General features: G+C 39.5%; 1 protein-coding gene across 2 annotated transcripts in view; it reads right to left on the reverse strand.

Moving 5' to 3' along the window:
- Positions 1-12712, reverse strand: part of ATF6 (activating transcription factor 6) — an 86312-nt gene extending 73600 nt beyond the window's left edge. The window contains exons 1-6 of one of the 2 annotated variants that reach the window (XM_085303188.1): positions 12035-12712; positions 11136-11223; positions 10699-10793; positions 10096-10213; positions 9650-9856; positions 6268-6488 (exon numbers count right to left, since the gene is read on the reverse strand). In XM_085303188.1, the coding sequence (XP_085159314.1) occupies positions 6268-6488; positions 9650-9856; positions 10096-10213; positions 10699-10793; positions 11136-11184 (690 nt within the window). In that variant the 5' untranslated portion in view covers positions 11185-11223; positions 12035-12712. Of the gene's footprint in view, positions 1-6267; positions 6489-9649; positions 9857-10086; positions 10214-10698; positions 10794-11135; positions 11224-12034 lie in introns of both variants that reach the window. The other variant, XM_085303187.1, reaches the window with a different exon arrangement.
- Between the last annotated feature and the right edge of the window lie 49 nt (positions 12713-12761).

The following is a 12761-nucleotide window of genomic DNA, read 5'->3' on the forward strand; positions in this document are numbered from 1 at the left end:
GACTATCATCATTTACCACTCAATCATCTTGTGGTTTGCGCTGAGTGGGATGACCTAGATTGAAAGCATCTTGCTATGGACATGGGCAGAAATGATCAATAACTGCAGAATTACACAAAACTACTTGAAACCCTAAGCTTGAAGACTGCTGYTTAATTCCTTTCCATAACAAATTAGCCAGTACATTCTTGTTTTATAAAAACAGAAAACTTCCATCACATTATTAAGTCACAACAGGATATGTCTTAATTATGTTAATGCTGAAAGACAACTGAATGCTCTATCTTATACCAGCCTGAATATGCTCCACTCTATCACACTATACTACCAACACAGACACACACACACATGCTGGAGTCACCAGAATCTAGCTAAAATCTAAAGAAAAGAGCCGAGAACTATTTTGGAAGTACTGGGGTAGGGAAAAGTAAACAAATCACAGAACAGCAGCATCAAATTCAAATAGTGTGCTCTAGTTGAGGTCTGGCTGCCTGAGGAAACTTGACCATAGCTTTCCATTCCCCTCCCACCTCTTCCAGTATACCCTTACACAGGCAATCTGTTGCTTTACAGCTTTAGCATCTGCAAGGAARCCTGGCTACAGGCTGTTTGAAGTAATTCTTCATATTACAGTCTAGTCACAAAGCCTAAGAAAATATGTTACAGTGTATTAATATTTTGGATTGTCTCCAGTTGTCTAATTACTTTTTGTATGTCTAAGTCTGCTGCCATCAACAAAAGCCTGTGAGAGTGAAATTGTTTGTATTCCAAGTTCTCTTTAGTGAGAGAGGAAGGAATTTTTAAAATGTTCTCATTAGCACTAAGCTTGTGTTGTGGCACTTAAAAAAAAATCAATATCTAGCATTAGAAAACTTTTACAGACATACGAAAAGTTTTTGGGGGGAAAAAAAAAGGAAAAAGGAAAAAAAAATGTTTCAGGCTGGCCAAAGASTGCAGTGCAGAAAACACACCAGTTCATGGCCAGAATCATTTCAGCTGTCCAGAGATGAAATAACGCGGCAGGAATTCACACAGCGGGTTTAGCTTCTTCTGCAAGATGTGTGATACTCCAGACAAGTACTGTTACATTCTTTYCCATCTCCTGCCTTTAAAAAAGAGGCTTGGCATCCTAAATTCAAACAAGAGAKACAAATATAGTCTCATCCGCAGGACTTGTGCAGGATTATTCACTACTGGATAGCTTTGGGCTCTCTGTAAATGTCTGGAACCTCTGGAAGATCTACTTGCTCCCTTGAGAAATGTTTGAGTTAAGCCACAAGTGCAGCTTGTCTGGAAGTCCTAAGGGTCCATCTATCACCACCTCAGACAGYGCCAGCTACCTTTCTGATGGCGTTACCTAGACAGCTCTCCTTTACTYGGTGTTCTCCAGACACCATCACGAACAACAGCTCTACCCAGCCTGACTCAAGGTATCCTGTGCGATTGCTGTATTTCAGTCTACAGCACATCAACTTCACTTTGATTCATTTCTTAAGCTTGCCTTAACGAAGCCCAAGTATTCATGTCTTTCGATTCTTTTGTTTAAGTAGACAGTCCCTACAACAGATTAGCAGCATCCTAAATTMACCCTCTAGGGCTTGTCTGGCTTTTTATAGGCAAAAAGTCAGTACTGCAAGCTTGATCCTACATCTGAGGCAGGAAAAGGAAAGTCTTGTGGGTGAAACAGTAGAATAAGTCAAACTTGGGAGATAGTAAGCATAAAGTATTACATCACTAGTTTGGCGTCAAGATAAATATGCCACTTACTGAGCATTTCAATAATCAGAMAAAAAGAGCAGGAAGCAATTTATAATGACTGATGGCTTGAACAACATTACTTTGCACAAGTGGCAAACAGATGAAAGATAGTAAATATCTCTAGTAACTTCTTTTTTAGGCTCCTTTTTAGATTCTRTTTTATCAATTTATCATTCAAGACAGTAACTTCTGGCTCACAGCAGACACAGACAATAAAAAGTGAAAAYAAAATCCTGGCACTTAAAAGAAACCCAACATTAACCAGTGACAACTTTTGCTTCTTAACTTTAAAAATTACACCATTACACCAAAAAAGATGTAAATATTGGAAAGAGAAAAGCTCATTGCAAAAATCTTGCTTTAAACAGTATTAATTAGATTCAGATYGCCTTATTATCTTCAGAGCACTTTACAAAAAAAATCATGCCCTTCACAAAGAAACACTCTTACCACACATCAGTTTTTCAGAAAATTCAGCTCTCAACAAAGTACCTTCCATTCAAACGTTGGGCATATTTCTAGACAAGGTGACTAGAATGTCTCAAATGCAAGTCACTGGGCAAAAGTGAGTTTAATGACGAAAACCATCGCCTTCCACACAATTTGGCACTGGAAAAGTTAGCCAACAGCTGAAGGTCGGGACTACTTCAACTTTACATTGGCTGGCTCCTTACATCAGATTATGAGGACCACTGTCTTTCACAATGCATTTTAAATGCATAAATACAAAGCCTATAAAGGTATTTTCTTCGTTCATGTGAAAAATCTGATTTTCTTACTCTAACTCAACAGACCTTGACAAAAGAGTTTATTTCAAATGAAACTTACCCAATGCACAGYATGGAATAGGATTCTTTAATAGAACCTAATATATACATTGAATTAATTCTGCATAATCTTGGTGGAGAGGTAGCAGAACTRGGAGACAGAAATAAATCCTTTTTTACTACAGGATAGACATATGAGCAGAACAGCTTATGAAACCCAACTCAATTACATTCCCTCACACCTCTACTGTTTATATCATCATATCATTTAATGCAACAGGAAAAGCAACTTAAGCAGCTCTCTCTCTTGTTTCAATCAAAAGAGCAKTTTCCTTAGGCAGTGTCTTTTCTCATTTTCTAGTGAAAAATTCATCTTGGTTGACTGCATCAAAARCTTGGCACGTCTCCTGTATCGACAAGCTGCAAAGGTGTAAGCCATCAGGCTAAGCACAATACTAGGAGTTCACTGGTATAACTTCCTATCAGCTGATCTTACGCCAACCCATTTGAAGGGCTGAGTGTTAAGCTAATGGTTTATCCTTCTTGAGCCCAAAAGGAAGTCCTGTGGTGTTTCTTTTTAACCTGCAATATCTGCTTAGATTAGCAAATAAAAACACGTGTTATACAGCTCATATAACAGCCACATCTGTACAGTTCTCAATGCCACATCTGGTCTTTACTCTAGTTAGATGTTTTAACCCCGTTAATGCTGGCAGTATCCTGAAATATTTGTTCTTTTTCAAAGTGCTATTTCACAATTTGTACCAAAGGGYAGGTACAGCTGTTTTGACTTACTTCAATAAACAGAAGATGTGCAGCATTTAGCCTGATACCTTGTCTTAAAACTGCCTTTTAGGAAAAGATGCAAGTTTGCTTCTGTAGAGATACTCATAACATCAAYCAAATTAAGCAGTAATTCATTACCCTAGCTACACATTTGATTGTCTGCCACAGATGTATGTATACAAGCATAACAATAATAAATGGATTCTCCCTAACTACTTTTATTAAATCTTACAAACAGACATTGSTAAGGTAAGGTTCCATCCTTCGAGTTCTGATTACAGGGAGTCACATATCTAATGACTGCTGACACATTTACTCAGCTTGTTTTTGTATGACTGGCTATTATCATTTAAAAATGCAATCCTCATAACTTGTCTACTGACAGACCTTCTGCTGCTTGTAAATTCAAGACTAGGTTAACACTGCAGTGTGGCTGCTGAATTATTTGCAGCAAGTAATTTTTCGTTTAAAAAATGCAGCCCCCACAAAAACATAAACAGYGAAGAAAATCTAACATCAAGCAAGACCAACAATTCTCAAATCCTAAGAAATCATTCAATAATAATATCTTTCCAAAGAAGTCAGAATGCAGAAGACAGAGAAATGATGCCCTGCACTGTGGTTTCTAGCAGCCAGGGTGACATGCCAGGCAGGACAAAATGGCATACAGGGGGAGTACTGAGCAAACTGCCATGATGAAAAGATACTGTAATCACTTTTACTTTGTCAAGTAAAGCTAAAATGGCAATCRTTTTGGTCAAGTTTATGTTTACCCTTTGATGAGTGAGGATGCATTAGAGAGGATCCTTGAGGTATAGACCAGGACTCTGAGCAGCAGGTACAAAAAGGCATTTGAAAGATCACAGCAAAGTTGACAACTAAACCAAGATACAGTGGAGCCCTTTACCACATTCTCTCAATTACAGGGAGAAGATGTCAATACTATCCTGTAGCACCAAAATAGATTTGATAATAGTGCCTGAAAAATATTCTTGCAAGTTTAAATTAAATCCATAGAACAAWTTGAAAATACTAATACTTTACTCTTGCACAGTTAGGCAAATCTAGTACTGTTTGGCCCAGCACAGAGTCAGTCAGCCTGTTAACACATAAATATCATTCCACTCAAAGACAACCATGCCTTCCAACAAGAATGTTTGAAGGTTCCCTTGGTCAGATATAAAAAATCTGCATCAGAAGCAAAGATGGAACCCATTTTTTTTCCAGCAAGTTTGGATCAAGAGCCTTACAGTTTTTCAAATATTAGCTGAGATTTTAAAGTTAAAACAGAACAGTTTTACCATCAACTGACAGAAGAATGGAAAAGATTTTAAGAAGCAGAGTCCTCTTTGCATAATGAAACTGAGAGCAGTGTGTGTTTCTGCATATCAGAGTTCTTGATAGCAGAGATTGGATGGAAATATTTCTGCAGAATATAATATTACTCAGGAAAGGGTAGAAAATTACTAAGTCAGAACTACCAACAAATAATTAACATACTGGAAAGCCATCCAGCTCTCAAAGTGATTCAACACCCTCTCTCTGATCTGCATTAATTCCAAATAACACATAGTTGAAAGTTAGCACTGCTATCCTATCTTGAATAGAGCAATTCTGATTTGTACCTAAGCTAAGGATGTGGATTAAAGACTTCACAAAGTATTCCATATCACATCTCATTAAAGGTCCATCACTTAAGGTTGTCTTCAGTCTTTTCCATACTATGTGTTTTGGTCACTTCTTAAAGAACATTTTTCCAAATTTCTTTTCTTCATTTAAGAGATGTGAAATTAATTGCTTTAATAAGACATCTTTCAACAAAGATATTTTCAGAAAGACAGCCAGAGCAGCTCATGACTGGTTGTTCAGACTGAACGCCTGTCATCTCTCTGCCAGAAGACCAAGTTAAACTGTTGCCAACAGAATGGGGCAGTTCAATRCATGACCTCTACCAAGTGAGTGAGTGACTCTGCTGCAGAAGTCCATGTGAAAGGATATCAGTGTTTTCTCCCACACATCAATAGATGCAGCAGGACCCTCAGCTCACAATGACTGCACTTGGACTACTGCACTAGAGAATGACACCCCAAAATTTGAAGCCCCACAAATGAGAAACATTAGTACCTTTCCCCAATCATTTTTACATTTTCTTCAGAGAGCAGAAGCAACCAGAGGAATTCCAAACCATCAGGAATTAAACCAAATTTACACTCAACCTGCTACTTACGATATCAAAACTGAATAATAATAATTAAAAAAAGCTATTTTTAAAAACCTATTGTTTACTGAAATTTACTGYGGAAGACCTTATTTATTTGTGCACTAACTGTTGAATGCTTACCCCTTCTCTATTCATTCAGTATATGACCAAAAAAGAGCRTTAAGAAATTAGAATCCTATGAAACCCAACATCTGAAGTTTCCAAAAATCAAGAGTTAAATTTGGAGGTACACAGATTGAAAAAAGAATCATGCTTATTACTGACATTTCCAGTTCATCTACTTCCACAAGAGTGCTTTAATTATACAGATTAGGAAAAAGCTTCAGCACTAATCAAATGCATCAAATCATCTTGTATGTAAGAGAGCTCCAGTCACTGACAGCCAGTAGTCTAAAAGATGAGTGAAGGCAAAAATACATCAGTATTGTCTTCTACCTCACCCAGTATGGTAGAAGGTGCTTGCACACCCTGCTTGCTCCAGGCAGACCTGCATATATCAAGCTATTCCTTCTTCTCCTCACTCTTTGTCTTTCATTACCTAATGGAATGATTTGTTCAGCAAGCCTGCTGAATACCCAGGCACTGTTAGAAAACTTATTAGATGATCCCAACTACAGTGCTTTCTTCCTGAGGCTCTAAAGTGACCTGCTGCTCCCATGACAAGCAGCATGCAGGTATGAAAACTGGTAACTCCAARCTTTGATTATTTGCTGTCATCACATAGTCAGAACTTACATCTAGCCCCATCGCTGGTGTGCTGCTTTGAAGCAAGGGCTTAGTYATTGCTATTTTGCCACTTGGTGAGCCATTTGCAGCAGCTGGGGGCAATGCAGTCACCGCATGATTGTGAAGCTGGGTGGTCCCTCCGGTGACGGCAATGACTGGCTGGGAGGCAGGAAGCACTCCAGAAGCCTGTAGCTGTACCACCGCGGGCTGCGGGAGCACCACCGACTGACCTAGAACAAAAGAACAAACACGAGGAGTGTTCAGTGTAAGACACAGAAAGGATTTGCTTTGATTATTGTGTAGGGCAGTACTGACACAGGAGGTAGGCAGCCTAGCTTCCTCTCCTGGCCCACACTACTTGTTTGAAGTCAAAAGAAGTTCACAGGGCTCCAAAACCAGCCTGCAAATCAAAACTATAGATGCTAAATGGATCTGCTAACTCCAGCTATCTCCCAAAACCTCTCTTCAGTGTTGCTAAAAGTCATTTGTTAGCAATATTGAAGCAATAATATTTCTAATGTTTAGTGCATTCTGAGTAACTTTTTCAGAGGACTTAGCCAATGTTAACTTTGAATGTTTGGAAGTCCACTGTCTTAGCGTAAACATCATTCCAAATAGGAAAAAAGGTAAATAAAACATGGTTTGCAAATCACGTTTATGAAACCTACTGTAAAGCCAGAAACCGATGTCTAAGTTTGATTACTTTAAATATTTTTATTCTCACTCACTATTAGGAAAAAACAGCGACTMTTTGAGAACTGCCTTTGCACACCTGCACTTGCAGAATTCCAGGTGCCTACCTTACCATAAGCTAATGGAAATCACTCCTGCCTGGCAGGATTTGTGGCATCAAGCACCYGGATATTGTTTAAAGACAGACAATACCCTCAATGCCTCGCTACTTCTTCCTTCAGCTTCAGAGCCCAATCATGTCATGCCAACTCTAGGGAGGAAAGTACAGAAGATAAACAAAGGGCCTGTGCATCTCACTTATATCACACAACCCAGGGCAATTCCCAAGCTTGTGACCGAACAAAGTTGAAGAGATGTGTACAACAGTTAAGTGCTTGCTGCTGTTTCAGAGTGTAATTCGCTGCTTGGTAAATCTGAATTGCTCCAGGTAAAGACCAACAGTTAGAATACCCCAAATCAGTGTCCATTGAAGACTTGCGGACTTCCTTCAGTCAAAGCTAGCAGTGAGAGTCTGACTGGGAAAAAGCCCAAGATGACATCTAARCTCCTGCTTCGCCCTTTCATAGTTCCACAGATTTATAAGTTTGATTCTGGCTAATCAGCATTAATAGTCTGACCTATCTCAAACCTTCTCCCTCTTATCCATCTCCACCTTACAGTCATATTCAATGAAAATCTTCATGTAGAAATCAGTTCAGAAACAGCAAATGAAGATGAACTGAAGCCTCAGAATTCGGGGGGGAGGGGGAGGGGGAGGAGAAAGTTACATTTTGAAAACATCTGTTATATCCTGTATTCAACCTAAATTAAGATCAATTTTTGGAAAAAGTGCTGTCTTGTATAAGAAATTTCATGTACAACCTAACAGACAYGAAATAAAAGAAAGTAGTAGATAATTCCAAAAAGACTTTGAAAGGGAGTTAAAATTACATCCAAGAAACTTCAGTCCAAAAATACATTTAACTCAAACAGGTGCAAATCTCATCATAATACTTTGTTGCATGAAAACATATGAACATCTGCTTAATTCTTTGTAACAGAATGACCTAGCTGGCTTTTAGAAACAGTGTGTTCCAGCTGAGTGCTCCAACCAAAATGCATAACCGTATATTAAAGCACTTATTCAACCTTTTGGAAGGTGAAAGGCAGTCATTTACCTAACGCCAGGATCTTTTATGTATAAGGTGTAAAATTAGATCTCTTTTGTGCAGAAAAGGGCTTGAAGACATCATAAGGCTTAAAAAAAATAGCACTGCCCTGTTTAAAGAACCTCAAACAGTGAATTTGAGATGCTTTCAATATTTTTTCCAATGCAAAAGACATGTGATATTCTAAGATCATGCTTTCCTCTTCTAAGCCTTCATGAAAGGGGCTGTAAAAACACCATTCCTCATGCTCCTTGAGGATATTGGCACATTCCAAACAGGCAGCTCCAACCTGTTACATCCAGAGGATTTTGACTAACAACAAAAAAAATCCTTAGTTTTTGTTTTGGAAGTGGCACTGCATAGTTTTTAAATACACCATCAGCCAAGGTAAACACATGGCATGGAAATACTTTCCCCCAAATACTTCCTAGAAAATAGCAGGAAGTTACTTTCCTAACATTTCTTCAGGCAAAGGGAGAAGCCGATCTTCCCAATATTATAATTATATCCAGAAAAATCTATATCCCCCAACATTCCTTATTCCAGATGGTATTTTATCAGCTGAAACATCAGAGGGAGTAAGAACTAGGTCACTCTGACTGTGCTGACCTGTGTTTTAAGCAGTCTAACAAACCTAAGCCTGTTACAGAAAATGCCAGCCTCTCCAGCCTTGACTTAACTCTTGATAGAAGAGCAATTAATAATGAAGACAAGTATTTCACGATTGATTTCTAGATACATGCACTTAAGTATTTGTCTCCTTTTCCTTCCATTCCTCACTGCATTTAAAGTCAACTGCACAAATCTGCAGCCATCAGCTGGTGAAAACAAGCAACTGCATCTGACAATTTCAACAAAGCAGGTAACATCCCTACTGTCTTTGCAAAAAGTAAAATAATGCTTGGGAGTCAGAAATGAAGGCTACTTCAGTAGACTGTTACAAAGTAAGAGTTTAAAGAGGAAGAAAGAATTATCAATGGACAGGAAACAACTTGCCTCCCCTTAACACCAACTCACACCCCATAAYTGCTAACAGAATTGGTAACATTCTGTCTAATACTACTTAGTGAGACAAAAAGAAACAGCAAACTCATGTTCCCTGTGGCAACAACCTCCATGTGAGGAAAGAAGCTTTTCTGCCCCTTCCTGAGCTCTTAAGCTTCACTCAGCCATCCTAGCTGGTTCTACTGGCTCTTCTCTTTGGTTATGAGTGTAGCACTGGATTCACCTTACRCACCACCTGCCACTGCAAGCAGAGTAAAGCAAAAGGGGAAAGGCTGTCTAAAGATCCTTCCAGAGCAGTAGTTTCAGCTCCACAATTCCGAACAGTCAGCACAGCTTCTTTTGCCTTACTGGCTTCCCTCCCATGAATGCTCAGGTGAGTGCCATTTGTTTCTCACGACAATAAGAGGCCAGAATAAGGTCATCTTCTTTTCAGTACAAAGCCTTTGCAGCAAAGCACGTAGCTTTATTTTTTTAATGTCCCCCTCCTGACAAAGTGAACTTCAATGCAGAAATTGTTCCACAAAGAAACAGTATTTTTCACCTACCTTTAGGAGGGGCTGGCTGAATGTTAACAACCGGCTGATGCTTTGATAGTGGCACGAGCGCTGGAAGAGTCTGAATRATGATGGTTTTAGCTGGGATACCAATGTTAGCCTGACCCTCAGKTACAGCAGGCAACAGGGGTTTGGGTTGTATTGAAGGCCTGAATGCTGTCTGAMCACATCTCTTCAGATTCCTCACAGAATTATTTGCTAAGAAAGGAAGAAGATCTGAGTTTCACCAGAAAATATAAAGAATTCAAGCAGTAATAGCACAGCTCCTGACATGTTTCTTTACCCACCTACAGTATTTGTTAAAATAAACATATCCTATCCCAAAYCTAAGTCAGAAATTAAAGGACTTACTAGTATCTGTTAAACACCTGTTCATGCAAGAAAACAAGCCTACTAGCTGAGAATTGAAATAATTCGACTGCTTGTACCAGACTGACATTTGACGCTGATGGGCTTCTTCCCTCCATCTCCCTCGGGGGATGAGGGGCTTCCGGAACTCTTGCTGTAAAGGGAGATGGGAGACATCTGGGAGCTACAGTTGAAGTCTACATCATCCTGTGGACAGAAAGCATGAAGTAAATGCTTTAAAAACAGATGAGAACGACTATGAGCAACTTAAGGGTGTAATTCCCTTTCATCGTGTCCAGGTTGCTCTTATAGGAAACAGGATAAAGGTTGTATTTCGCTGTTTTATTTTGATCAATGCAAAGTACCACTGAAAAAGCACTTTGGCATATCGTCAGACTGGGTGAGAAGGCAGTAGCTCCTTGACTCAGAAGCCTTTAGAAGGCATGTTGTTTGGTTACCAGACACACACAGTTGAGAAACAGATCCAGAAAACAGTCTTTTCAGAATTGGTCACAGTAGGAGAGGAAGGAAGAACCACTGAGGGGAAGTTTGTTTTGCAGAGGTCAGAAAACGAAGCTGCTGCCTCTTATGCTATGTGGTTGATCAGACAGACAAACCAGTAGGGTATTTTGTTGGTCAGAATGGGTTCTAAAAACTGCTACTATCTTTGTTACATGGAGATTTCTGCATACAGGCACATTCTGCACTGACGAGTCCACAGATGATGGAGAAGGGACTGAACACGTTGAAGCAGCTGGTGATAAAGGCTCTGCCTTCACGCTTGCATCTGCGAGGGATGAACACAGAGAATTTTCACCATACAAATTTCTAACAATGGGAGATGAGCAAAAATTACACAGCTCTACATCAACTATTTCATTCCTAAAACAAGGCACAGCAGAAAACATTGCAAGACTAAAAGTACTGAACAATTTGGCTTGCAGAACAACCTTTATCAGTTGTACCCATTCTACAGAAAAATAGCACAACTTGTCACCAGAGAACTAAGCCTTGCAGCCCATCAAATAGTTTCACATAAGTTATCACTGTCCCCAAAGTTACAACAGCTCACTCTCGGGGGCAAGGGGAAGAAGAAAGTCATACCTGCAAAATACGGCAGCTATATTACCTGAATAAGCATGGCTTGTAATATTCCAAAGGTCTGAGTCCCAAGACATCAAATCCAAATCAAAATGAAAGTTATAGAGATCATTCTCCTGAAATGACAGTTCAGCAACAAAGAAACAAGACAAAAAGACAATAAACATTGAAACTGTCAGCCATTAAATTCACATTCTTACAGCTCTAGACAAAAAGAAAAATTGAGTTGCCTTACACCACACAGATGAGAAACCTTAAAGTGGACAACGTTCCACTGGAATACATAGGACAGGGTTTCCTTTAAAGCTTAGAGCTCAGTTGTATGAAATGGGTGTTTCAGTTCAAGACATCAGTGATTACTGTACTGTTAGTAGTTATTAGTAATGCAAAAATTCCAAGTCCAGTCACTGATCTACCTCATCCACAATACAGTTTTTGACAATTTGTTGTTGTTCTCCCCATCTTCATGAAAAAAAATAACATCTTTCCATCACGAGATCTCAAGGCACACAAAAATGAAATCAGTATTGGCCTCAGCTTACCAGCACAGAAACAGACACATAGACCTACTTGCTCAAAATCAGCTACCTGATGATAGTATCTATTAGACCTCCCTAACCTTGAGCAAGCAGACATGACTATTTTCTAAAGTTAGGGAGACTGGTTCCCTTTTCCAACTGTGTACCAAACTAAAATCACTTCACATGTACTATTTATTGTATAACCTTCATAACACTAATCAGCTTTTTGTTTGTTTTTCTGCTGATGTATCTATAAGTCTCAATTCTCTAATCAAGTATAACATTTTTATGGACACTAGCAYGAAAAAAATAGATCCAGTTCACTAATATTATATACTTTATACACAAATATATACCAAGGATTTTCTTGCAAAAAACCTATCTGCAAAAATGCTTCACATCTTACCTTATATTTAGAGACAAGGTCTCAGGAATCTCCAGACTGCAGAGAATTTAGAATGYGCAGTCTAGGATAAAGAAAAAGCTCAAGAGAGCATTTTTACAGGAAGAATGACCAGAAATTACATCTTGAGCTGTGCAGTATGAGCCTTCACACAGCCAGCTAACGCTGACCTGTTGATTGATGATACCTTGCCCCGGCATGATGTAGTAGTTCCCATATTTGCTCCAGTGCCTGCTCCACAATGCCTAGGAACTGTCAGTAACTGAGATTTATGCCTGATAACACAGGAGCAGGGCTGTGTTGCAAGCTTAGAACGTGGGAAGAAGAAAGAACCCAGGTGGAAGAACAGGCTGCAGAAAATCAGTGAGACATGGAAAGACCAGTGTGTGGCTGGGCACTGAAAAATGTGGGGATGAGTGTGTTGGGTTGCAAGAGAAGAGTTTGGGAGAAAACTCTAAAACAGAAAACAGGCAGTCATCCTATACATAAGCTCATAAAGCACAATATTGGTGAATGCTGATGCAACACACCGACACTTCTTCACACTCCTCCTCCTCCTCTCAGGCAATTCAAAGCGTACTGCCCCATCAGCACGCCGTTGCAGGGAATTCACGCTTTCACTTGTGCAACGAGAACGTAYTTTCTTCCGCTCTGTGCTTGGAGGCAGGTGGTTAAGAGGAACCGACTAGACCGAGCGACCTGCTCTCGCCCGCAGCCCCCCTCCGCCGCC

The sequence above is a fragment of the Rhea americana genome, unplaced genomic scaffold (assembly GCF_003343005.1).
Source record: "Rhea americana isolate MKP2758 unplaced genomic scaffold, rheAme1 scaffold_198, whole genome shotgun sequence".
NCBI classification, from domain to species: domain Eukaryota; kingdom Metazoa; phylum Chordata; class Aves; order Rheiformes; family Rheidae; genus Rhea; species Rhea americana.